Source organism: Ovis aries, chromosome 21, assembly GCF_016772045.2.
Source record: "Ovis aries strain OAR_USU_Benz2616 breed Rambouillet chromosome 21, ARS-UI_Ramb_v3.0, whole genome shotgun sequence".
NCBI classification, from domain to species: Eukaryota; Metazoa; Chordata; class Mammalia; order Artiodactyla; family Bovidae; genus Ovis; species Ovis aries.
Genome location: NC_056074.1, coordinates 39,924,576 through 39,952,316, shown reverse-complemented (window position 1 = coordinate 39,952,316; position 27,741 = coordinate 39,924,576). Strand labels below are relative to the sequence as shown.

Sequence of the window (27,741 nt, the reverse complement as noted above, 5' to 3'; positions counted from 1 at the left end):
GGCCTGAGAGGACCGCGCCTGGCAGGCCCAGCATACAGCCAGCTGCACGCTCCTTGGCCGAGCCCAGCGCCTCCTCAGCACAGAGGCCATGGGGGCCTCAGAGGGTCAGAGCTGGGGCTGGGCGGAAACCCAGCGTGACAGACGCTCTGCTTCTCTGGACAGAGGTCAAGGAGGCAACATTCTTTGTTCACTACCAGGAAAAAGGAGCAGAAGACAGACTCAATGCAGAAGTTACAGAATTTATTCTATTTCTCCCAAAGTTGTTTTTGTGTGACTCATACACGAAATCGTAAAGCCTTGACCTTCCTGAGCATGGTGCACGCACAGCCAGTTCTCTCTGGACTCTTGAGTGTCCAGGAAGAAACAACAGTTTTCTTCCAGAGAAGCTGGACTCAGGGATGGGGACCAGCTGCCTGAGGCCTTCCTGCAGGGCCCCTGCTCCTTCCACGGGTGGGATCTCATCAGAGGGCTACTCCCAGGCCCGCCTGTGAGGCCTGCGCAACAGGGCTGACGAAGGACGGCGGCTCAGATCCTGACCACCTGGGCGGCAGCACACGGACTCTGCCGCCCCCCGCTGCCCGCGGTCTGCCTCCTGAGGTAGAGTCGGCCAAAGGTGCCCCCAACCTGCCCTTTGGTGAGGCGCCCCGGGTTCACACAGACGCAGCCGAGGATGTCCTGGAGGGGAGGAAAGAGTGACTATGGGTCTGGAAAGGCTGAAACCATGGGCACGGATGTGAAGAAGCTGGACTCATCTAAGGGTTCAGCCCCAGAGGATGTTACAGAAACTGGAAACGAAGGCAAAGGAAAACCATCTTCGGTCCAATATGTTAATTTATTACTAGAAAACTCTGAGTTCCTCTTGTGTCTCCAAAACAAAATGAAGAAGGTGACTCAGCCAATTCCCAAACGTGGAGACAGACTTGCTCTATTGGTTTCACAGCGTGAAAGAAGGTTTACCCCCGGAGGTCGGACTGGCTCTGGTTTGGCAAGAGGAGGTTGATGGGGTAGATTCCCCCCCGAGGGCCCGAACCTGAATGTGCCCCAGAGCTGCTGGGAGCTCACCTCAGAATTCGGGGAGGGGACAGGCAAACCCAGGTCACCCGAGGTGGCTGTGGGTGAGAGCCATGGTTAGAGGGCCTTCCTAGCTGCCTCTGGGCCTCCCAGGCTGGGCTGCCTGAGCGCCATGCCGCAGGTGGGATGGGGTGGTTGGCAGCAGGCAGCAAGGGCACGTCACTTACTTAAGCACTATACGAACAGATTTGTTTTCTCCTCCCCGCTCCTGCAAAGGAACGAGGCCACTGTCCCCACCAGCAGACCCGAGAGGAGTAGGTGCCAGGGGTCCAGAAAGGAACTGGTTCTGGCATTGCTGGGAAATGGCTGAGTTCAAACCCACCTTCACGAAGTATCTCAGCTCTGACGGGGCTATGAAGATGTCAGGGGTGACGGGCAGCTGAGCGTAGAGGTAGAAGTTCTCATAGTCGATGGCCACGTCCTCCTGGGGCGGGTAGAGCGGGTAGTAGCTGCAGAGAGGAGAGAGTGTCAGCAGCAGCGGCCTCGGGAGCCGTCCCCAGATGGCCTCCTTCTCTGCCGCTGGCTTCCAGGCTGTCACACCCTGCCTCTCCCTTCCCTCTGTATTTAGGGGACAGAACAGGCCTGTCATGCCAGGAGGGAGCTCTCTGGTGGGGCCTGGGGAAGGCTGCTGTTGTTGTTCAGTTGCTGAGTCGTGTCTGACTCTTTGCGACTCCATGGACTGCAGCCGGCCAGGCTTCCCTGTCCTTCACCATCTCCAGGACTTTGCTCAAACTCATGTCAACTGAGTCAGTGATGCCATCCAACCCTCTTACTCTCTGTTGCCCCTTTTCCTTCTGCCCTCAATCTCTCCCAGCATCAGGGTCTTTCCATCAGGTGGCCTGGCCAAAGGATTGGAACTTCAGCTTCAGCATTAGTCCTTCCAATGAATATTCAGGGTTGATTTCCTCTAGGATTGACTGGTTTGATCTCCTTGCTGTCCATGGGGTTGCAAAGAGTTGGACACGACTGAGCCACTTTCACTTCCATGGGGAAGGTTCTTGAGGTCAAATCTGTCCGAGCTCTGTGACTCCAAAGCATTCCGGGCATGGGCAGATGCCCCACAGGGCGGGCTCACCTCCGCTGGGTCAGGATGTGTTTAAGAATTCGGCTGAACCGGTCTGAAGTTCCAGAAGAACTGCAGAAGGAAGAAAAGCAAGAAACGGAAAGTGGAAACTTGTTTCTCAGCACCTGTTTCTCTTCGGGGAGGATTTCTTAAACTAGAGAGAAGCGATGTGGCCAAGGTGTGTGACAGGAAGTTGCCTCTGAGGAAGTTTAAAGACGTGTCTGTAAACAGCTCAGTCTGTTGAGCAGGACACTGGGTCGAGAAGGGGAAGAGCGGGAACGCCCTGTGATCAGGGCCCAGGCAGGCCGGCACCAGCCCCACCGTGCGAGAGCACGTGGGGTCTGCCCCTCGAGGGGCCAGCTGTAGCTGGGTGACCCTTGCACCTCCAACCAGAGCCAACCTGCACACACCCATCTCGCCTAACACATGAATGGCTCCACACTCCTTCCCATCACAGCTGATGGAAGAACTGAACCGCTGAGTTTCGGCTCAACAGACCCGGTAGCGTCTGATTCCCTGCAGAGTAATACCTTGTTCTGGGAGGGGGAATACCCTCCAGGGTAAATAGTCACCCCACGTGCACGGACAGCTTGTCTAGGTCACACATGTGGCAAAGGAAGCAAAGTCGATGAATGTCTATGACTAGAAATTAAGGGCAAAGATAGGATGGAAGGGGCCCTGCAGGGCCTCAAACACTGTAGACAAATGGTGATAGACACGTGTGTCCCGCCGCCCCCTTTGGGTGCAGAGAAACTCAGCGGCCAAAGGGTTTAGCAGAAAGTGCTGCTCTAGGGACCGCCCATTCGAGACTGCCCAGCAGGCCTTTGGCCAAGGACAGGACCAGGGTCCAGAGGGCCAGCAACTGCCCGCGGAACTGGAACCCCCTTCTCACCTACTGATCTCCTCGGCCCCCATGTGGAACAGCAGGTCGGTGGACGTCAAACCAAAGGTCACTCCGTTTATGGAGAGGGTGCAGGGCTCGGACACGAGCCGCACTCGCTGCAACGAGACAGGCAGGGCAGGTGTTAGCGCGCCGAAGTTAGAAACTTCTCCTCTGGGCAAGTGGGGGGTCCACAGGGCTGGGGAGACCACAGGAAGTCCACCACGCAGTACATAACACATGTGCTTGTGATGAAGAGAAGCTGAGAGTCAGGTGCTCCACCTCCCCACCCTCCACTTCCAGATGGAGCTGGGTGGTCGCCGCCGGCACGCTGCATTCGGCTGCCTGCTGTTAAGGAGAGGAAGCGTGTACCTTTTTGTCCTCTCGAAGCAGGTCGGAGCAGCTGAAGGGAGGCTGTGGGTACACAGGCTCGTGGTGCACATCTCTCAGCGATGGAACGAAGATGAGGTGGGAGCCAGAGCTGGTTTGCAAAAAACAAAACAAGACAAAACAGGTCAGGAGAAGGAAAATGACACAGCTCCTAGCCGGGTGACAGATTCCAAGTGTCAGGGCCTCAGACAAGGGCCTGCTTCCGAGGGGGATGCTCGGAATGGAGCTCTTCCACGAGGAGGGGGTGCTGTTCCCCATGGGGTACTGGGTGTGAGACACGGTCTGTTCTATCACACGACCACCTCGACGAGCTCAGGACATGCTTTCTCACAGCTCCGTGTCATATTCTACTGAGAGAGGAAGAGGACGACCAGTAGAAAAAGGGAAGACGAGACAGAGACCTAGAGAATCAGGAAAGACAAGGACGTGACTAGAAATCCTCAGAGCCCAAATGGCGCAGTGGTAAAGAATCTGCCTGCGACGTAGGAGACCTGGGTTCGATTCCTGGGTTGGGAAGATCCCCTGGAGAAGGGAATGGCCACCCACTCTAGTATTCTTGTCTGGAGAATTCCATGGACAGAGGAGCCTGGGGGGCTGAAGTCCATGGGTTTGGAGGGTCGGACACGGCTGAGAGACTGATACATCTTCACTTTCCTCAGACTAAGAGCTGAAGCCAAAGTTCTGACTCTTCACACTGGGTGAACGGATGTGGCTTTTAGGTGTCCCGTTGCCTCCCTGACTGGGGGCTCTTCCCTCGGGAGGGACCAGGCAGGCAGACTGGATCCAGGAGCGGGAGAAACAGGGCATTCTCCCAGAGCCCATGCCCCCTCCCTGCCCCTCCGCCTCACACAGGGAATCAGTGCTGGTCTTCACTCCGCAGCTGAGTGTCTGACAAACATGAAAGATATATCTAACAGCAACAGTAAAAGCAGAGATGACAGATCTCCCCTCTGGCGGAGGTTATAACACAGAAGTGAAGAAAAGCCCTGTAACTCTAGGGGCCGACGCTTTATCCTCTCCAGCCACACCAGAGAAGAAAAGGGAAAGAACCCGTCTCCTTGACTCCCTCGCTGTCCTTGGCAGGGGGGCCTGTGGCGGAAGGTGTTATTTTGGAGGCATGTCTAACATCCGCTGGGCTTCTCTGGTGGCTCAGTGGTGAAGAATCCACTTGCCAAGCAGGAGATTCGGGCTCGATCCCTGTGCATGCTCAGCTGCTCAGTCGTGTCGGACTCTTTGTGACCCCACGGACTGTAGCCCGCCAGTTTCCTCTGTCTATGGGATTTCCCAGGCAAGAATACTAGAGCGGGTTGCCATTTCCTATTCCAGGGGATCTACCCTACCAGGGATTGAACCTGCCTCTCTTGCGTCTCCAGTATTCTTGCCTGGGGAATCCCATGGACACAGGAGCCCGGCAGGCTACAGTCCATGGGATCACAAGAGTCGTTAACAACTTAGCCACTAAACAACAAACAACACCCACCACTAGCTTTCACTTCTAGCGCCCTTTCTTGCTTAAGACGAGATGGCTTCCCAAAGGTGGGTACAGGCAGGTACCCACCTGTGCAGGTATACAGACACAGCTGCCTCTCACATGGGATAAAGGTGCTGGCGATGTTCATACATGTGCCACTTGGTTATCATACCTGCTCATAGCGTGAGCCGATACTTCTGCAGCGGAAAATCTGAACCTCGAGACCAAAGGTACTCAGCAAATTAGTTACTGTTCCTTTGCCACTGAAAAGTTCCCTGTGATTATCCAAGACTACCAATTTGGGCGCTGAAGCCTGGCAAACGAGCGGGGGGGTGGTCTGGAGGGGACAGTGTGTGTTCCAGACCCCCGGGGCTCAGTCTGTGATGGACACAAAGAACCAAGAAATGCAGCCGGCCGCTGTTATGACGTGGACTTGCTCTGTTTCTTCGCAGGAGCTGGCAGAGCAACAGTTAAGGAGGAAACGGGCCTCCTGCTCTGGGTTATACACGCGTTGTAGGGGGAGGGATCCAAGAGAAAATTCCAACTATGCTGAGCATTGCGCAACTTCACACATCGTGGTGGGCCGGGCCTCGCAGCCGCTCCCTCAAGCTCCGGGGCTCTGCTGGGCTCCCGGGAGGGAGGCAGCGCTTCCTCATGGGCTCTGGTTTTCACTGATAAATGGGCTCAATGCTCTGCGCTGCTGACCTCTCAGAGTAAAAATAAATCCCCCCAAAGAGGGCCACTTTTATACTGTTTGGGGAGGGTGGCAGCCCCTCTCCCTGAGGCGCACTCTGGCTGCAGATGAAAGTGCCTGGTGGTGCTGGGAGCTCACCCCAAGGGCAACAATGCCCAGTCTGTTCTTTGTGTGGCACTGCTGTCAATACCACATGGGGTGAGGAACCAAAAACAGAACCCCATCTCAAATGGAAAGCACCCGGCTGGCGTGCGGGGCGGTCCCCTCCTATCCCGGAGGGGACCCGAGGGCTGACAAAACAGGGACACCAGGCCTGCCCCTGTTTTTCAGGGATTTATCTCCTGAGGAGCCTCCAGGTCTGACAAACTCATTCAGGGTCCCAAACAACCCTGGGGGTGCAGAGGGAAGACACCTGCCGTGCCACTTGCAGTGGGGGAGGGAGAAGGGAGCGGCAGGCCCAGCTGCAGGCTGTCACACCGCACGATCCGAGCCCCTCGACTCTGGGGTCGGTTGGGGTTTTCCCCCAGTCTGAGAGGCCTACCCTGCTGGGACGAGAAGGTAGAATGACAGCTAATCATTGCTGGGATCAGTTCTCACCGCCAAGGGCAGAAGACTATACATCTAGTTTCAAAAACCACCCTTGTTCCAGACGCATTTTACACTTAGCCTCAGGAATGTTTGTTTTCGATGAGCTCAGCTCCTGGCAGGCAGATCCCCAGAGGAGATCCACCACCAAGAGCAGCTTCTCTCGAACCCGGGCACTGGAGGGGAGCGACAGGAAATGGGGGTGTCAGCTTCCAGAAAAACTTTCTACTTCTGGCTTAGGCTCTTCCTGGAATAGCGGCTTTTCTCTCAAATTAGAACTGCCCAGCCCTCATCACCGCTATGACCTTTCCCAGTCCCGTCACTCCAGTCCATGGCAAGGGTTCAAAATCCCCACCCTCATGCGTCCCCACCCACGTACGAGCTGTCGCGGGGTGCCGTGCACCAGGGAAGCACTGACTCGGTAAAGGACTTGGGCTCACCCTCCAACTCTCACTCACAGGAGATGTTAGGCCCCCTGGGACTCTGCGCTGTAAGCCATCAAACAGTCTCTGGCCCCACCCTGGGAAGATTCTCAGGGAACATGAATTTCTACAAAAGGGAGTGAGAAAAGGAAGGAAATACAGAAAGAGCCAGGGAAGAGCGAAAGTCTGGGCAGCCTTGTCCTTTCAAATGTGTTTATCTTTGTGTTTTACAAAGATGCCTCTTCACTCAGGGTCGGCGCACTTGAAGTTCAAGGGTTCTAGCTGATCTCTGCAGTTCAAAAGGATATAAGGATGGGAATTACCAGGACTTTTGAATGGTTTCAGTTTCTTAACGGGAAGCCCTGGAGAAACTCAGGAAATGTAAGGTTCTACCCAGTATTTTGAATGCTGACCTTCGTGTTCCTTCAATAATTGTTCGGAGACATTGCTTGAAAACATCTTCAAACGAGCTCGTCAGCAGACAGCTCTGCAAGAAAAGAAAGATTTACAGGGTGAACTTTTGGTGTCTATTCACTTGTTGAGTGCTGGTTAGACAGCCCTCGGGGCAGATGCTGGGTGAGGAGCTGAAGGAGATGCAAAGATACACAAGACAAAGGTCTCTGTCCTTTCAAGAACTGAGTCTAGTTGGGAGCAGGCAAGGAGGTCAGGAAGAATCAGTCCTGATGGTGAGCCGAGGGGAGGAGTAGGAAGCAGAGAGCTTTGAAGCCTTTGCTGTGGCTGGTAAACCTCCTGAGAGGGCTTCCCTGCTGGCCCAGCAGTAAAGAATTCATCTGTCAATGCAGGAGATCCATAGTCTGGGAAGATCCCACATGCCGAGGAGCAGCTGAGCCTGTGTGCCACAACTACTGAGCCTGTGCTTTTAGAGTCCAGGAACTGCAACGGCTGAGCCCATCTGCCGCAACCACTAAAGCCTGCATGCCCGAGCGTCCGTGCTCCGCAACGAGAAGCCACTGCAATGAGACGCCTGCACACTGAAAGTGAAGAGTAGCCCCTGCTTGCCCCAACTAGAGAAAAGCTCGCACTGCAGTGAAGACCCAGCAGTTGAAAATTAAAAAAACAAAACAAAGAAACCCCTCCAGAAGGGCCATTTGTGTTTTAAGTTCAAAGGACAGTGACACTCAGGGCCCAGAGCCGTCGCAGCCAGGAGAGGGCTTTCACAGGCACAGCTCCGAGCGACCATGGGCACCTCCCCCACCTTCCTGCCCCAGAGCCACACGGGTACACGAAGGGGACCAGGACTCAGACATCTGCATCCCCTCCTCCACCCGCCCCCGCTTCCAGATGGCTCTGTATTCTGGTGAAATGAAGCCCTCACATTCAGTACCTTTATTAAACTTGCCCTGCAATAATGTTTTTCTGATCAGCCACAGGGATTCATTTAGGCTTTTACAGAAGCAGGATAAACTCCAAGAGATGAAAGTAACAGTGAGGCCTTGACTGAATGCGAGTACCCAGTCTCTCCCTGACTCCAGCCCCAGCCACTTACCTCAACCTGTTCATGCTTAGCATCCAGGAAAGGTCCAAACTGCAGATCAGCCCGAAGTGGAGAAACGAAGGTACCAAAAGAACACATCAGAACTGCACGTGCCTCTGAGTACCCTCACATACCCGATCCTAGCAGTTCTCTGCCCAGGGTCCACCTCTCCCTCCAAGGCTGCCTGTACAGCCTGGGACACTGGCAGATGGGTGGGGGTGGTGCCCAGCCAATATCACAGGCAGAAGGACACAGCCTCCTGGATGGACAGGCACACTGGGCCGTCACTGGCTGCTTTGCCTCCTATAATACTGGGCTTTTGTTCCCCCTTCAACCCAGCAAGGGCAATCTACCTCCAAGGAGCAGTACTCTGAGCTTTCAAAAGAGATGAGTTCACAAATGGGAGTAATTAGACAAGAGGTGAAATACTGAAAAATCAGTGCAGGTGGCAAAACACCCTGGGCTTTTGGATTAAGACCATGCACACAGAGGGACTTCCCTGGTGGGCCAGTGGCTAAGACTCTGCTCCCAACGCAGGGGGCCCGAGTTCCATCCCTGGTCAGGGAACTAGATCTCACAGGCCGCAGCTAAAGATCCTGCATGCTGCGATGAAGATCAAAGACCCCACGCACCACAACTAAGACCTGGTGCAGCCAGATAAATAAACATTAAAACAAACAAAAACCCGCACACCTCGCCAAAGAGGGAGACCAAGAACTCAGAAATACTTTTGAGGAGGAGAGTTTGACACTCTTCCTAAAAATTTAGAACCTCATCAGACCTTTTTCTAAGATTACCCCCACCCCATTCTTCCTTCAGTGCCTCCCTAGGTGAACTGTCCCCGGAGGGGCCCTACCAGGATGCAGACGTCCGGTCGATCGCGGTTGATGATGGTGATCAGGTCGAGCAGGGGGTCAAAGGTGATGCTGTCAGATGTGGTGTATGGCCCACAGGCCACCAGGACCATGAACTGCTCAGAATCTAAGCCAGAAAGGATTGTTAAGGTGTTGATGAGAAGATGCTGGGATGGTGGGAGAAAGGACAATGAGGACAAGATGCCTTGGGACTCAATTAAGAGTCTCACACGTGCAACTCTGGGAATTGAAAGGAATAAGCCCTCACTCTACCCTCAAAGAGCCCTCCATGAGCTGCACACAGCCAAGTGCGCCAGCAAACAGGACTCCAGAGATGATGGGAGGAAAGTGGGGGTCATAAGAGAATTGATCAAAGTGACATTTGCTTACGTGCTTTTTCTCTTAACTTCTTTTTTGGTGGTAAAATTCATACAACACAAAACTCAACTTTTTTGGGGGGCGGGGGAGACGTGCTGCGTGGCTTTCAGGACCTTAGTTTCCTGACCAGGGATCGAACCTGTGCCCTCAGCAGTGAAAACTCGGAGTGTAACTGCTGGACCACCAGGGAAATTCCTCCTGATCATAGCCATGTTTAAGTCAACATTTCAGTGGTATTAGATAAATCCATAATGTGGCATAATTGTCACCACCTTCCATCTCCACAACTCTTTCTATCTTGTAAAAACGAAACTCCGTACCCGTTAAACGCTAACTCCCTGCTCCCCCTCCCCCAGTCCCTGGCAACCACCTCTATGATTCTGACGGTTCTAGGAACCTCATCTAAGGGGAATCATATGGTATTTGTCTTTTTGTGACTTTGTTTACCCTTGAAAGTAGAGTTTTTCAGGAGCCAGGGCAAGGCGGGTCCCCAGCAGCCCTGAGGTTTGCGAGCTCAGTGGGAGGGACCATCAGTGGTGACAGCAGCTGGAGAATGTGGTACATCGAGGGGTCCAGGAAGACAAGCTAGGGGGCAAGGCTTGGGACAGAAGACTCTCGTGTTATGGGGTGCAGTGCCTTGTTTCAGGGTGCCCTTTTCCTCAAAGCATCTGCTTTCCTTTTAGAGAATCGCCTTGGCATCCATAAGGTCCCCTCCCCCGCACCCTCTGTCCTATGGAGATGTAAGTTAGGTGCACCGTCCTCCCCAGCCAAAGAGCAGGCATGCACCGGCTTAAGCCATTCACTCTCTCCTCTGGATTCCAGAATCTCAAGGTGAACTATCCAAGGACAGAAAAAAGACTGGCACTGACCCACCCAGCTGAGGTGCTTGGTCAGCACAGCCCAGGACTCCCTGCTACCTGGACACCTGGCGTTACTGAGCCGTGATCCGGGCTGTAAGCCTGTTCCAGCCATTTGTCTGGTCTGTGTGCTACCTGAATTTCCCCTAACAAATTCTCTTAAGTTAGTCTGAACCAAGTTCTGTAGCTTACAACAACAAATCCAATGATCCTGGACTTCTTAACAGGCAGCTTTATTAGCTTCCTATGGTTTTGGTAACAAACTACCACAAACTTGGTGGCTTAAAACAATACACATTTGTTATCTTACAGTCCAAGAGGTCGCAGGTCCTAAAATCAAGGTGTGGGCAGAGCAGCATTCCTTTTGGAGGCTCTGGGGAGAATCCTTTCCCAGCCCCTTCTAGCTTCCAGAGGCTGCCTGCATCCTTGGCCCACAGCCCCTCCTCCATCTTCAAAGCCAGAACCTGACATGTCCGTCTCTCCCGCCTTCTCCCGCCCTTCCTTATAAGGACTCTTGTGATTACACTGAGCCCACCTAGACAATCCCCATCTCGAGAGCCTTAACTTAGTCACACCTGCTAAGTCCCTTCTGCCATATAAAGTAATATGTTCAGGAATATATTCCAGGAATGAGGGCCACTGTTCCTCGAGCGTGGCAGTAACTGAACTGAGACGGAGAATTCAAGGAGGAGAGCAATACTGGTGCTGTGAAGAGGGGAGGAGACAAAGCTACATTCAGTTCCGAGGAGCCCAGGGGACGCCAGCCCCAGGTAGACGGTGAGTGCCCGACGGACAGGTCCATGTTGTATTCCGTGTCTCCACACCCAGGTGTTGAGCCCAACACCTCGCTCACAAAATGTCTATTAACAACTTTTTCAGGGACTTCCAGCAGTTAAGATTTTGCCCTCCCAATGCAGGAAGTCCAGGTTCGATCCCTGGTCAGGGAACTAGAGTCTGCATCCCACACTGCAGACCCAATGCAGCCAAATAAATAAATAAAAATAAATGACTATTAACAAAACCAAACCAACTTATTCAACTGCTTCCAAAGATTTCCCTGGCACAGCTCTGGCTCCGGGCAGTTCAGCCCTGTCTATTCCCTTTGTTACCTGAACTTGATTCAATACCAGCGCTCTAGCTTCCATAAACACTTACTTCCTGAGAGAATGTGCAATGTCATAAACTCCTAAATCTTGCTCCCAATTCCAGGCCGCCTCTAAGAATGACCTCACACAATATTAACGTGGAGGGGGTGTTCACAATACAGCTAGCATCAGCTATCTCCCTGCTAATCCTCAACAGCCTACTGCTCTGCTTACAAAAATGCTTGGAATTGTTATGAAGCCAAGTTTACTGAAATGTTCATCTTTTCTCATCTAGGTTAGCTAGGCTTCCTGAGAAATGTGTCTAATTTTTAAATACAGTTTTCTTTTTGGAATAACTTTAGAATTGTAGAAATGCCCCAAACAGAGTCCAGAGTTCCTGTATGTACACCTTTTACCCAGCAACCACAAATGCTAACATCTTACATAACTAGGGTACATTCATCAAAACGAAGGCATTAATACTGGTATGTTACTGTTAGCTCGTGACTTTATAAATGTCACTGGTTTTTCCACTAATGTCCCCTTTCCTTGTCCAGGATATCACATGGCATTTAAAGGAATTCTTTCTTAAATCGGTGCTCTTTACCCTGTTCTTGTTTTCTCCTTTTCTTCTCCCTCCCCTTTCATTTTTTGGCCGCACGGCACGCAAGATCTTTTCCAACCAGGAATGGAACCTGTGCCCCTGCACTGGGAGCTTGGGGTCCTAACCACTGGATGGCCAGGGAATTCCACTGTTTTCTTTTTCAAAGCAACCTTCAAACACCTGTTAAACATTAGTCTTGAAATGACAGCTCTTGTGGAATCAGAGCACAGGAGGTAAGGCGACCAAGCCACAGAGGCTCAGAGCCCTGGCCGTCCACAAAGGGCCTGTGAACCCATGAATCTGCGGTCGCCCTTGGAGCTCCAGAATGGTTCTCTCAGCTTCTGAAGCTTTCCCAGGGCCAGAGGAACTGTGCTCCAGACCCTGGCCCACCCCTCTCCACCCGCACTGTTGGCAAAATACCCTTGGAAGTCTAGCTCACCTCCATCCTCTTCATCGGGCTGATGGAACGGGAGCGGCACACCCTTCAAACAGGAGAGAAAACTGTGGTGAGGTTTTGCCCCAGGCTCCGCTTCTGGTCAGGAACAGGGTGGGCACTGAACGGGGGCTTGTTTGTGGGTGTCTTGCTCCTTGGAGCTAAAAGCCCACAGAGTTGATGAAAGTGAAAGGCGCTCAGTCGTGTCTGACTCTTTGAGACCCCATGGACTACAGAGTCCATGGAATTCTCCAGGCCTGAATACTGGAGTGGGTAACTTTCCCTTCTCTAGATCTTCCCAACCCAGGGATCGAACCCAGGTCTCCAGCATTGCAGGTGGATTCTTCACCAGCAGAGCCACCAGGCAAGTCCAAGAATAATGAGTGGGTAGCTTATCCCTTCTCCAGCTGATCTTCCCAACCCAGGAATTGAACCGGGGTCTCCTGCATTGCAAGTGGACTCTTTAGCAGCTGAGCTACCAGGGAAGACCACAGAGTTGATGACCCTTCCCTTTTTCTTTACTGCTCAGAGTGGCCAAGACACCTGGTAGCATGAGGTCACGGCTAAACTAAAAAAACACCCAGGAAAGAGCAGGAGCAAAACGGGCGACTGCAGGATGGGTGTCCTGCCTGGGAGGACACGTGCTGCTACTTCTTCCACGTCCCCTGGAAGTTGGCAGAGGATTACTGCAGGAGCAGGGGCTGCTAAGCTACGGGCGAATCTAGCTACTGCCTGTTACTGTAAGTAAACCTTCACTGGCACACAGCCACACTCTTTGGATAATGGGTTGTTCGTGCCTGCTTTTGTGCTATGATGGCAGAGTCGACACCGTATGAAGACCAGGTCTGTGGAGTCTGAAATATGTATTGTCTGGCCCTTTGGGGAGCAGTTTGCTAAGCCCTGACCTAGAGGTAGGTCGTACTCTACAGAGAATTGAGAAGCGAATCAACAGGCCTTTACAAAGGACGAGCTCCAAGATGGAGAAGAGCCCACACACTGTACCTCGTAGAGTCTGGTGGCAACGAGTTTTCTACCCGTGGTGTTGATTCCTTCCATGACCACCACCTGAAAGGCAGGCAGCAGACAGACATGATCAACAGGAGGTCTGGGATAAGCTATTGTCATAGAGTTACAAGTACTGTCCAGCCACTCTCATTCTGTAATTGTAAACTTGGGGGTGTTTTTCTAGAAAACAAATGAAGGGGGTTATATTAGTGCAATAATCATTATGCTTTACATGCTGATCTCATTTTTACAACATTCCTATAAGGTGAGAATTATCATTTCCATTTCACAGATCAGGACACTCTGGGTTTGGGAGGTTAAGTAACATTGCCATAGTCATCCGCCCTGCGGGGTGGAGCTGGGGTTGAAATCTGGCAGCAGATCCCAGAGCCAAGGTCGCAGCACACAGGGGATCGGAACCCCCACACTGGCGTCCACTCCGGCGCCTGAGCTCCAGTTACACCTCTTGGCATCAGAGGTCAAAAGTGTGGGGCACCTGGCCACAGTCCACTACACACACCAGGAGCACATAGCATAGCCGCACCCAGAGGGGAGACACGCCCCTGATCTCACCTGTCCAGGAAATAGAGAATATTCTTTGAGCTCAGATAGATCCACTGGAATCTGAGTGCCTGAGGAATGTTCCAGATCTCCCTCCAGAATCACCGACTTGTGGTTCAGCTTCCCGTTGCTGTCACAGCCGATCTGGCCTAGCAGGGTAACGGGCTCCTACCGAGACACACAGGAGAACAACAGTCTTTGGGACACAGGAGCTTAAAATCTGGTCTGCACGATGGAGAGCAAAACAGACATCGAACAACAGCACTCATGTTTTGGGCGGCGGATCACTTTGAGCCCGAGATGACCACAAGTATCATCACTGGCTCCCAGGGGTGAAAGGACCCTTAAGGGGCATCTAGCCTGCCCACCATCTAATGCCTCAGTCCCTCTAAGTGGCTGTCTGACACAGCATCTCCAGTGAAGGGGAACTTGCCCCCAAGCCCACTGTCCCCACCAGCAGCCCACTCACCATATCTCTCTCTCTCTTTTTTTAAGTTCCAGCAGCTTATCGCTACCAACCCATCCATCTCCCTCCACCTTCCTCAGGCATGCGTGCTCAGTCATGTAAACCCATGGACTGCAGCCCGCCAGGCTCCTCCGTCCATGGACTTTTCCAGGCAAGAATACTGGAGTGGGTTGCCATTTCTTTCTTCACACATCTCCTGAATAACTGTTAATGACAGCTCTGGTTTACTGGGCTCACTAAACACCAGGCACCGTTCTAAAGGCTTACATGTATCAACTCACTTAACTCTCACAATAACCGTGAGGTGGATATTATTATTGCATCCATACTAGAGATGAGAAAAACCAGCAGCAGAAAGGTTAGATAATTTAATCAAGGTCAAACAGTGGGCAAAGTGTGGGTTTGAAGCCCAGATGTTTGGCTCCAGGGCCATATCCTTTAACCACACACCATACCGCCTTGTAACAGGAAGTTCTTCATTAAACTGAGCTGAAATTCCTCTCTCGGTGGCTTCCTCTATCCTGTTCTCACTCCCGGGGGCAAACCGAGGAAGTCTAATCTTTCCCCAAGAGATCGTACAACCCAGCCTCCCCTCCACTACTTCCTCCCAACTCCCCCAAATCTTCCTTATATGACATGGTTTTGCATATCTTCCCCAGCTGGCCATTCTCCTCTGAATGCAAATATGTGACAGAGGCCCCGTAAAGAAACTCTGAGAACACATCTCCCCTTAAAGTACACGCTAGAGAGAAAGCACTGTGCACGAGCCAGATTAAACTATGACGCAGACGCTGTTCACAGCACTTGATCCCTGATGACAGAGACCAAAGAAGGGGAAAGACCATGAGTCACTGTTTCTGGAAATCCTCACTTTGCTGCTGTTCTCATATCCTGACACTTGAATGCTTAAGGCCCTCAATCTTGTTTACATGCAAGACTCTAACTCAAGCGCAAAGAAAACGACTTAATCTGGTCACAAAACCAGGCAGCACTTACAACCCATTTTACCAAATTCATCCAAGGTAGATGTTCTAACTAGAAGGTAGACAGTTAGTGAAAAGGAAGCCAGAGGCTGACTTTTCATCATTGATTTAATAAAACAATATCCATCAGAAAAGACTATTAGAACAACTCTTACCTGTGCTGGGACTAGAATGGGAGCAAAAGCCTCAATCTTATAATGTTCCTTGAGTTCACTGCCAAGTTCTTCTATCTTACAGGTCAGAACTGAAATCCCAGAGGGAAAAAGCATGTTTAAGACATTTTACTTGCCAAGCAGAGAAAACATAGCACCTTGTAAAACATTAAAGTCAGTCATTTTACAGAAGCAGGCAGGCAGCCGAGGACACCAGCCGGTCTGTAAGTTTCTCAAGCCCGAGCCAATTGCCCGATATTTGGTTGCTGAACCCGGCCTTCCATTTGGCCATGGTGGGGGGAGGGAGGGGGTCACGGATGAGGTCACAGTCCCAAGGTCAGCCTGGCTCCCTCCCCACCCTCCCTCTTACTCAGGTGGTCAGGGGGGTTTCAGGGAAGCCAAGAACAACCCGAAGAGCCTTCCAGTCTTTCCAAGGAAGAAGCCATAAATGTCTCCGCTTCCTTTAACACTGTAATTGGCTTCCTTTACACAGTTCAAGCGGCTGTTACTGGGAAATGGTTGTGTGCTTTTTCTTAGCAAAGTGATTGTGATTCGGGAGAATTATTGAGAGTGGTCATCTTATATCTGTTTCCTAATAGGGGTGCCCAGAGGACATCTATCAATCAAAGGCAACCTTGAACTTGTTCTACCAGCCTAGCTGACACTTTGTTACTGATTCAAGCCCTTCCAGGTGGTTTTATACCCTCCAGAATGTCAAAGGGAAAAACAAATACCTTCTCGAATGTCTGGGAGCTTCTGAAACATGTATTTGTAGCTCCGGGTGAGCGGCTCTGGATGTCCCAAGACCTTCAGGCTGAGGTGACTAGTTCCTCCACTCCCGGACCAAGACACGCCCTGTGCCGAGCCAAAGGAGGTAACCACTTCTCCCCGGTTACTTCTTGAGCTGTATTTCTGAGGGGGAGTAGCACTGATTGGAAGCAAAAGACATCAACGTTACCGCGTTCATATCTAAAAGGAGAGAGGAGTCTAAGATGAGGCTACCTCTCGGAAATTTGGGATTGGAGGCATGCCAGCCTGGCCTCACATTTTATAAATCTAATCAGCTTAATGGGGTTGGACATTCTGGACCTTTAAGGAATTTCAGGAATGAGGGGGGTTGAGGAATACCAAACGTGTTTAGAAAAGCTTAGACACAGAGACGCAGTTTAAAAGGTCTTCTCCTGGCTTAAAACTAACAAAGTAAAACAAAACCCAAACTCTGAATTGATTAAAGAGCCAGTTTCGAGTACTATTTTCTTTCTTATGAATTTTTAGCACTTGTTAGAATATCATCGGAGCCTGGAACTGTGGATAAGTCAAAAGCTGCTCTGTGCACACATAACCCCTCATGACATAGTTCAAGGCAGAAACAGTAACAAAATGAAGTTAAATGAAAGGGAATCAGCTTTCCCCAGGATCTCTGGAGGTGGGCAGGTAATGAATTCTGTCAGCTAGTGAACAAACACTCCCACTCTCCAAGTCTCAATCGGCAAGTTCTCGTATTTCTCCTCATTCGCTGATAAATTCCACCTCCGAGGACACACAGTGTTGCTGATCTGCTTAGAGGACAGCGAGGTCTTCTAAGCCTTTGGTTGTGAACAGTGCACCAAGAGGCCTGCTTACAACAGGCTTCATTTAATGCCCTGAAACCCTGCGGGAACCAGTTCTACATAGGCACTGTTACAGTGGGTGCTGCCAGTTCCTCCTTTCCACAGAGGCTGCAGCAAACGAGCTTGACTAATGACCTCTGTCTCCAGTGCTGCCTCCACCTGAATAATTTAGAAGTTACTTTCATAAATTACGAAGCCAGTTTCTGATGTCAGCTTTACTGGCATGCGTTACAGAATGACGAGGCAGGGCATCTCAGCTGCGCCAAGCTCCTCCCTGCGAAGCTCTGTGCGGCACACATTACAGCCGGCCCTTTAACCCAGGGAGATGCTCACGCGGGGTTTGTTGCAAACAGATCTGCAAGTTTCAAAGTCTTGCTGTTGAGAGAACAGAACTGCTGCCATGGTGCTGGCACCTACGAGAACCACTCTGTAACCAGCCATCTCTGTGCATCCAAAGATGCCCTTCTAAGTCTACACAGTTCTATTCGGAAGCCAGGGTGAAAACTCCTGAAAGCAGGAGTGGGCCACACTAAAGTCAAATCCGCCCTCAGGATCCAACTACCTTTCAGAGGACTTCCCCGGTGGTCCAGGGCCTAAGACTCTGTGCTCCCAATGCAGGGGGCCCGGGGTTCAACCGCTGGTTGGGGAACTAGATCCTGTAGGCTGCAACCAAGAGTTCACATGCCACAACTAAAGATTCCACGTGCCACAGCTATGACTGCTGCTGCTGTTGCTAAGTTGCTTCAGTTGTATCCGACTCTTAGCGACCCCATGGACTGCAGCCTACCAGGCTCCTCCATCCATTGGGGTTTTCCAGGCAAGAGTACTGCAGTGGGTTGCCACTGCCTTCTCTAACAAAGACTAGGCCGAGCCAAATAAATAAATTAAAAAATTGAAGAAAAAAAGAATCTGACCCCGTTCTGATCTTGAACAATGCTAGCACTCCCTTTCTTTCTTTCGTGTGTTTTGGCCCTACCAAGTGGCTTGTGGGATCTTAGTTCCCTGACAGGGATCAAACCTGGGACTACGGCAGTGAAAGTGCCGAGTTCTAACCACTGGACTCCCAGGGAGGTCCCTATCACCTCCTTTCTGATGTGACAGAAAAGTCTTAGGTTGGCAAGTCTTAAGCTCTGCTTGGTCTAGAAGTGACTCCTGGCAGCCAGTGTCGCCCTAACTGGCTCACGCCACCGTTCCTTTGCCCCATCCCGATGCGGCAGCACCTAAAGCCCTTTCTTCTCCTCAGCAGAGCTCCCACTACGGAATTCTCTCATGGAACACGTGTCATTTATGGATTTCCAAAAGTCACACGTGATCCCTGTGGATTTATGTGCAGAAGTGGCAGCAGGGATAAAATACCAATGAAGTTGGGGTAGGTTCAGGGACAAGAAAACTCTCAGCAACTAGCTGTAACCTGAGTGAGGAACAAAGAACAGGTTACGCAATGTTATGAACAAAGATATGTGCTTTTCTTTTTTAAAAATAAATACCTAAAAAAAAAGAAGAAAGAAAGAAACCCAACAACACATGAACTAACAGAAGCAGGTGGAAACCTATTAGCCTCCTCCTGGCAAGAGACTTGCAGGCTCCCCAACTTCTGAATAGACAGGTTGTTTTTGGTAGGAGGTATCAGGTTCTGAGCTAGGAAATGAGCCCTAGAAAAGAGGGTGGAAAGTGAGTTTCCTTAACTACCAGTAAGAAACAGTAACTTTCCACACAGGATGAGGGCGGGGAGGGGAGGGAGCAGTCGGTCTTCTAGCCAGTCGACTGCAGAGGGAAACGTCCACCTCTCTTCCTTAAGTCAGGTTGTAGTGTCAGCCTCTACCAGGTAACCAGAGAGAGGGGAGGGCGGGCCTGCTGCCTGACAGCTGAATTATCAGAATCCATACCTTGGAGAGAAACTCGATGGTGAGAGGAGCTGATGGGGGCTCCGAGCAGACACACTTCTTTTTGTGAGGGGGGTTTCTGGGGTAGTGATAGTTCGCTTCTGAGAACCCTAGAAGCAAAGCAGGAGAAGGGCGCAGTTACTCTAGACTCGGGTTGCTAAGTGAAGCACGCATATCCTTAGGAAAAAAGGGGGGACGTGCCCGGATGAAGGGCACAGACCACACAGGGCTGGGTTTCTTCTGAAGGCCCCATCTTTCAAGCAGAATCTCAGACTTTAGCAACTGTAATACAGTCCTCGGCAGTACGCTGTCTCCATTTGGGAGGCAACTAAGAAACAAATGCCAACAACATCCCCCGACAGGACTGCCAAGCAGGCGATCTGTCCTGTCAAATCGCTCGCGTGTTCATTTTCCTTCCCCACCTCTCTGCTTTAGCACAGCTGGGAGTTTGGCTACACACATAGTTTTAACCTGCACGGACACATTTTCCTGTCAAGGGATGGGACCATGTTACTATTTATTCTGGCAAAGTCTACCACACATTTTCAGAATTAAAGAAGGGAGTGACTCCAGGCAGATAACACGGGTGAGCTCATACTTGGAGAGTATTTAGCACACGCCTCACTGATGGTCAGTTTTGTTTTCTGGGTGGTTTTGCTCATCAAGAAGAATCCAAAGAGATGCCTGGAGTGGAGGGTGAAACCGGCAAATCCCGAGATCCCTTGCTCCCCAGAGTCTGGGACAACGGACTGTGGCTGAGCAAAGACAAAATCCTCGGCTGGAGGGAAACCAGGCAGCTGGCTAGTTGGCCAGCGTTCCCCTGCCCTTGGGCTCCTCCTGGCTGCGGGTTTAGGTTATGCCACCAAAGCTGCCTACGGGGTGACTAGGGACAGGCAAGGAGAAAGAAAGCAGGATTCGAAACCACCCTTAAGTGGCTGGAATGGAAACTAGATTTTAAAAGGACCCTTCCTTATGTGCTACACTTATACAACAGCCATTTAAAAATACTCCTTTCTAGTATTTCAATATTTTTCCAATTGAAAAAATTCTAATAGTTATAATCTTAGTTTGAATATGATCCTTCATTGAAGTATTGTATATTATGAGTTTTTTGCTCTATATTAATTCTGAGCATTTCTCCCACATTGTCAGTCTTCATCCTTTCTGGTAGCTGTGTTGATGGAATTGATATATAATAGTTTACGTAACTACTTCTCTGTTGTTGGGTGTATCTGTTTCTGGAGACAACAAATACTGAGGTGCTCACTATCACACAATAGCTTTTCCTGGAATTTGGATAATTTCTTATGAGAGATTCTTACTAGGAGCGATTACTGGGCCAAACGATGGCAAAGATTTTACGGTTTCAATAGGTTTTTCTCAAACTATTTTTCCCGAAGACCCTTCTAATACATAGGGGGCTACAGAGCTCCAGGTCCATCTCCCAGGATGAAGCAAGAGGACAGGACTCTGGGAAAGAGCAGAGCCTTGGGGCTCAGCCCTCAGCCACGTGGTGAAGCCTGATTGTGCCAGCAAACCAGCTCGAGACGTTCCTGGGGTGTGCTCACTCGCAGCAAGCTCAGGAGACTCACTGCTAATACTATTGGCTGGTTTACCCACCCATAATGAGACATACAGAGGGACTGCAGTCTCACACCCTGGGGGGAACTCATCCTCAGAGCACACAGGAACCCAAATTTTAGCCAGATTATTCATTTATTAGAAAAAAGATGCCAGAAGCATGGGAACTTCAAATCCCCAGGCTGATACATCTTTCTCTGTCAGGCAGGACATGTGGAAAGTCGGACTACAACCAGAAGATTTATGGTGAGCACAGGGGCAAAAGAGCAGCTGGTGGGACTTCCCTGGTGATCCAGTGGCTCGGACTCTGCACTCCCAATGGAGGGGAGCCTGGGTTCAGTCCCTGGTCAGGGAACTAGATCCTACATGCTGCAACTAAGACCCGGCACAGTCAAAGAAATAAATAAATATTAAAAAATTTAAAAAGAGTAGCTGTCATTGCACAAGGTAAATATTTAATGGTGACAAGCTAAAACCACTGACATATTCACCTCTGCAACATGGGCCCTCCTGCCCCTGGCACCAGTCTGGGTGGGAAAGGCCAGCCCTGGGCTCTGACCCTGTCATCGTGCTGCGCTGATGCCCGAGTTCCCACATGCTGGGCACTGTTCAAGTCTTTTTCCTGTTTCTACCCCAGATCCAGTCTGCCTCTCCTCTGAGCTCCAGATGCATATTTCAAATTGTTCACCCATTTCAGCTCATCTCTTAGCTATGTTTCCATGGCCAAACTTTGATCTGTGATTGAGCCTCCTGAGTACTTTTGTAGCAGGAATGGGGTGTCCTCAATATGGTATTTCAGCCATCAGAAAGCTGTGTACTTCAACAGTAAATTAAGTAAATTTGTATCTGATTTACGTGTCAGTCTACTGAGAGTTGAGTTACCACAAGTCAGTCCTCCCAAATATGAACAACCCTGATGCTGTGAACATTTTAGCTTTCTTGCTTTCCACAGGCACATGTAAATGACTCACCTTTCCTTCCTTCTGTTTTTTGGGTGGGGGGCTGTGCAGCGTGGCTTGTGGGATCTTAGTTCCCAGATCAGAGACTGAACCCAGGGCCCTGGCAGTGAGAGCACCAAGTTCTTGCCAGGGAATTCCCCTATCGTCTTCTTTCTTACAGTATGATTTACTTTGATAGATTAAGGCTTGCTCCTTGTTTAAGGATTGCCACAAATTCATTTTCTGTAGAGACTAACTATGATTACTGAATACATTGCTTTGGGTTTGGCACTTTACATGTTCATTTACATGTTTTCAAGCCCTTCAAGATATTTAAGATAATATCACAGGGTATTATCTGCTGGCTACTGGCTTCTTGAGGGCAGAGCACAACCTTGCCTGCTCCATCCACCAGTTCATCCAGTGTCTGGCACATAGTAGTTGCTCAGTAAGCGAATGAATGAACCCTGATTATGCAGCAAAGGACATGGCAGCTCAGAGAGATAAAAGCAGCTCACTCAAGGTCACTGAGGTCTTTGACTCAGGCTTTGAGGACAGTGCCTTTCCACTGCTCTATTCCACCTCTTAGCGTGGGGTCCAACACCTAAACTGGATAAGCAATATTTATAGAGCCTCCACTTGAGACAAAACTAGACACCCACTAAAAAAGAGCAATTATGGAGAAACTACATTGATAAAAATTTTATGATATGCTAACTGAAGAAAGGATAACTATGTGTCCACAAAAGCGGCCATCATGTAAAATCATCTACGCACATGATCGGAAAGGAAGATGCATACGTGTAAATAGAGTAGGAACTGTATGAGTGGCTAATTTTCTCCTTCAGAACTTCAAATGCTGTGCTGATATTTTTAGAATAAAGAAAAAAACATGCTACGTGTAGAATGCAATTTCCAAACAGGGTACACGTACCTTAGAGGGTGTGGTGTAAGAGTTCAAGAGGGTCTCCTCTTCTTCCTCCACCTCAATTCTAAAAACATTGGTTAAGAGAAACAATAAACTTCCACCCAAAATCTAAGGCAAGGGTCGATCAAATAAGAAATCTAAATACTAGGCATATTACTTGTTTTTTTTTAATTTGAGTTTGTTCTCATGTTTTTTATGGTTTTCAAAAAATTATTTATTTATTAAAAACAATTTTTTTTTTTAGGCCATGTCATGTGGCATGCCAGATTTTAGTTTCCTGACCAGAGATGGAATCATGTCACCTGCATTGGGAACTCAGAGTCTTAACCACTGGACCACCAGGGAAATCCCTTATTACTGGTTCTTAACTTACACATGCAACTATAGACAAAGGATAAAATACAATATGTAGTTTGATACAAGGGCCTTGAGCAGAAAAGGATACAGCTCTTGTATGGAGACAATGTCTCTGGGTCCTGCATGCCTGTGCCCTCTGTCCTTGGAGGCGCCATGCCAGGTTCTGGATAATCTTTTGCTCAGAAACTAAGGAATAAAAGATAATGAATATATTATTCCATAGTCAAATTAATAGAGGAAGCATTTCCCATAGTCATGAGGTAATAACGGGCATTTGAAATATAATCGAAAATATAAAATTCCTCAAAGGAAGAATGAAGATATACATGATAGACTAAAGATTAAAGACTTAACCTGTCACTGTTTCTCTCCAACACATAACAATTCTAATATGAACACCAATTATTTGCTGATGAACTACCACCTGCTGAGCATAGTTTTAGGAGGGATTTACAACCATTCTCAATTCATTCAATAACCATAAAAAATACACATCATGGGGACCACTGACTGAAGAGGAAACTGAGGTTAGGAGTCAATAAGGAGGTGGTCCACGCTCACGTTGGGACTGGAATCCAGGTCTGATTCTAAGGTACACACTCTTCTCAATACAGTACTCCACCTTTCGACAGAGCAGACACAGAAATTTACATTATTAGTCTGTCTACAGTTTCTTCTTACCTCGTGCTCAAAAGAATTCAGGGTCTCTAAGGTGAGGCAGTCTTTACGGGTGCTGGTGCAGAAGGCTATAAGCTCGCTGGCCATTCCCTCTTCATTTTGTCCATACAGAATGCACAATTCTACCACTGTAGGGGGAAATTGGACACATAAGAACTTAGTTCATTTCTTGTGGCTTTCACCTTGAAAAGTGAAAATAATCCTTAATTTATTCAATAGTCATTTATTCAGCACCTACTAGGCACTGTTCTAGACACAAGAATACATTAATAGCAGTGAATAACAAAGAGACAAACCCTTGTTCTCATGTAGCTCACTATGGAGGGGAGACAGAAAACAACCAAATAAGTAAAAAATGTATGTTAGCTGGTTAAATGTGTTTTGTAGAAAAAATAAAGCCTGGAGAGGGATCAGGGGGCTGGGGGGAGGGGCTGGCAATTTTAAACACAGTGATTAGGGAAGGCTTCATTGAGGGCATGACATCTGAGTAAAGACTTGGAAGAAGTAAAGGAGTGTGGCAGGCAGTGTTGAGAGGGAAGAGCTTTCAGGCAAGAATCCTAAGGGAGAAGCAAGAGCAGGAAGACCTCCACGGCTGGGATGCAAAGAGGAAGGAGGAGACAGAGACAAGCTGAAAGGGTAAAGGGGGTGCAGACCATTGGCCCCTGTAATTATTCTGAGTAACCTGAGAAATCACTAGATGGTTTGAACACAACAGTAACACGACCTGACTTCCACTGAACAGGGTCACCCTGCCTGCTGTGTTAAGCAGATGGAAGGGGACGAGGGTAGAATCAGGGGGACCAATTAAGAGAACCATGGCAAAATCCATGGTGAGAGATGACAGTTGCTTGGGTCAAGGCGGTGTCAGTAGAGGAGGGGAGAAGTGGTTGGACTTTAGACTGGAAGCATCCTGAAGGTAGAGCCACTGGGATTTGCTGACCAGATGTGGGTGTGTAGAGAGAGTCTTGAGGATGATGCTGTGGGTTTGGCCTGAGCTTCTAGAAGGGGCCAGTTACTATTAACTGAGGTGGGGAGGCAGCAGGAGGAACTCTGAGGAGAGGGAGCAGGAGCTTAGCTTCAGACACCTGAGGTTGAGATGCCAATCAGACTTCCAGCTGGAGACGTGTGGGAAGCAGACTGGCTTGCAGATCAGGCAAAAGGTCTGGGCTGAGTTATAAATTTGGGGACCACCAGCAAACACATGAGATCAGGTGAGATCATCAAGGAGCTGAGTGTATCTTGGGGCTTAGGATGCAGAGGAATCTGCAAAGGCTAAGAGGTGGTGACATGCACGTTGGAACACCCAGGAGGAGTGTCCAAGCAGCTAAGAGGAAAATGCATTTTAAAGAAGAGGACCGGATGAATGGCATCAAATGCTGCTGCTCATCCAAAGGGGGACTGAAAAATGCCTCTGTGGCTTTGGCCAGGTGAAGGTCGTTGGTGACCTGGGGAGGAGCAGTTTCAGTGAAGTGGTGGGAATGAAAAAGTTGACTGAAATGGGCTTAAGGAGGAAAAATCTGAAGGCCATCATTCTGAGAAGATTTGTTATAACTGGGAGAAGATAACTGGAGTGGGATGGGGCAACAATGGAGTACTTAAAGGTTGGTGTAAGAGTCACATTCCTAGGCTACTAGGAAAAAATATCTTATGGAGAGAAAATAGAAAATAAGAAAGGGAAGAATTACTGAAGTGATATCCTTAAGGAGGAGAGAAGGAATGGGATTCAAGACTGAAGCAGAGCGTGTGGCTTTTGCTGGAAATATGGAGAATTTATTCACTGTAATGGGAGGAGGCAAGGAATATAGCATAGACACAGGTCCTTCTATTTTTCTCAGTGAAACAGAAAGTAAGTTCATCAGCTGAGAGTGAGGATGGGACAGAAGATTGTCAGAGGAGGAGCAGGTGATGAATGTCTCCCACAGGAGACTCAGAGTGAACAGATCAGGGGAATATGTTATGATATGTCAGGCAATATTAAGGTCCAGGTGAGGTTAGCAATTATGAAGTACAAGTCTAGAATTCCAACATCACTGCCAATGTAGTCCTACATGAAATGGAACCAGCAGGCATCTTGGATTGAAGCCTTTACAAACTTAGTTCACACAACTAATTTCTCTTGGTTTGACTCTAGGCTCACCAAATAAACTGACTATGATTGATTTTCTCATTCAAGTCTCCTGTTGAGAAGAGAATACCCTGGAGATAAAAATTTAGAGTATTGCAGTCTTTCATAAATTAACGTTTGCATTCAAGTTCAATGTGCTGACGAAGGGTAAAGGCAGATGCATGATCATCCTGATTCTAAAACCGGTAACTCCACACCTCCCAAGAGTTTGCTTCCTGACACTGCCCTAGAGCCTCATCAATACAATGGGGTACTGGACGCAGGCGTAGGAGACCTGGTTCACAGACCAGCTCAGGCAACTAACTTTCCTCATCTGTTTCTCTATGGCTCAGTGGTAAAGAATCTGCCTGCAGTGCAGCAGACATAGGTTCGATCTCTGGGTCGGGAAGATCCCCTGGAAAAGTAAATGGCAACCCACTCCAGTATCTTGCCTGGAAAATCTCATGGACACAGGAGCCTTGCAGGCTACAGTCCATGGGGTCGTAAAACAGCTGGACACGTCTAGCCTGCAGAGGTCGCTGACAGCTGGATGCGACTGAGTGACTTCACTTTCATGCATTGGAGAAGGAAATGGCAATCTACTCCGGTGTTCTTGCCTGGAGAATCCCAGGGACGGGAGAGCCTGGTGGGCTGCCATCTCTGGGGTCGCACAGAGTCAGACACGACTGAAGTGACTTAGCAGCAGCAGCAGCCTCTAAACAACAACAATAGGTTTCTCCACCCGTAAACTTTGTCAGCATCAGCTGACAAGCTCCTTAAAGTTCCTTGCAAAGCTAAAATTTAATTTTAGGAACCCATGTCAGGGACTCTTATTTGCACAGACCACCAACAGTTTTGATGAGAAGTTGATGGATCAGCAGAAGTTTAGGTGTAGGCTGGAAAGGGAGGAGCCAGAAATAAAAAGCTACATTTCAAAATCCCAACATCTCTTGCTTTGCTGTTGAGCTTTAAACATTTTCCAAATTCTGTGCAACTGCGCTGACTGAAAACCATTCTTCACATTCTTATTTTTCAGTTGGGATCCAAGCAGTACCCTGTGAGCATTTCAAAGTCTCAAACTCAGTTTCACTCATCTCACAAACACCGACAAGCCCCATCTAGGGGAGGTGAACCTCGGAATCGAGCAGGGGGGGGTGGACCTGGGTGGGGTCCAGAGAGGGGGCAAGGAACTCACATTTCTCAGTCACAGCCTCCTCGCATTCTAGGCCGAAGATGTGCAACTCCTCCACCAAGAGCTGGGCGGACACAGCCATGATGACCCAGGACGGGGACCGGGGCCGGGCCCACCCTAGCTCCGACCTGACGCCAAGAAACCCACAAGCGTGGAGATCGATGAGCAGAACGAGGTCCCTCTGAGCCTTTCACCCTCCGAGGGCCTGAGGCGGAGAGTGACCAAATGGCCCAAGACCTCAGGCGGTCAGAAGGCCCCAGTCGTCAGTCACGGAGAAACACTTTTTCTTTCTTTTTTTGGAAGCCCTCAAACGCCTAGAGGAAGAAAACAGAAAGCTTGAGAAGCTCGTTCTCTTGGGGAGAACGTCCTGCTTCCTAAAAGCCACTGCAGAGCTTCTCAGTGATGGGAGCAAAACAGTAGAGCCCGGAAAAACCCGCCAAATGCTTTGTACGGCGCACGCATGCGCGAGACCCAGGTTCAGCCCCACCACTTCCCCCTGCTTCCGGCTGTCGGGTCCCTGACTATGCGCGCGCACGCGCGTCCAAGCTTGAGCACAAACGCCTGAGCGCCGGCTCGCGCCCCGGTGCCTGGCTGCCCGCCCGCTCTACCCGCCGCTCCGCAGTTAGCCCTGGTGCTGCGCTAAGTCTTCAGTCATGTCTGACTCTTTGCGAGCCCATGGACCGTAGGCCCACAGACTCCTCTGTTCTTGGGCTTCTCGGCAGAATACTGGAGTGGGTTGCTATTTCCTCCTCCAGGGGATCTTCCCTACCCAGGGATCCAACCTGAATCTCTTACTTGTCCTGGATTGGCAGGCGGATTCTTGACCACTAGCGCCACCTGGGAAGAGATTCCTTCGGTTTAGTTCAGTCGCTCAGTCGCGTCCGACTCTGCGACCCCAGGGATGGCAGCACACCAGGCTTCCCTGTCCATCACCAACTCCCAGAGTTTATTCAAACTCATGTCTGTCGAGTCGGTGATGCCATCCAACCATCTCATCGTCTGTCGTCCCCTTCTCCTCCTG

General features: G+C 49.8%; 1 protein-coding gene across 1 annotated transcript; it reads right to left on the bottom strand.

The window, feature by feature from the left end:
- Window positions 1-219: 219 nt before the first annotated feature.
- Window positions 220-27,182, bottom strand: POLA2 (DNA polymerase alpha 2, accessory subunit). The gene is made up of 18 exons (XM_004019668.6): window positions 26,724-27,182; window positions 23,428-23,552; window positions 22,835-22,932; window positions 22,396-22,453; window positions 18,946-19,052; window positions 16,184-16,377; window positions 15,453-15,541; window positions 13,861-14,016; window positions 13,285-13,347; window positions 12,289-12,331; window positions 8,928-9,052; window positions 8,084-8,122; window positions 6,990-7,063; window positions 3,387-3,495; window positions 3,027-3,133; window positions 2,147-2,206; window positions 1,394-1,520; window positions 220-675 (listed from the first exon to the last, which is right to left on the bottom strand). The coding sequence occupies exons 1-18, from the start codon at window positions 26,800-26,802 to the stop codon at window positions 526-528; spliced, it is 1,803 nt and encodes a 600-aa protein (XP_004019717.2). The 5' UTR covers window positions 26,803-27,182; the 3' UTR covers window positions 220-525.
- Window positions 27,183-27,741: the final 559 nt, after the last annotated feature.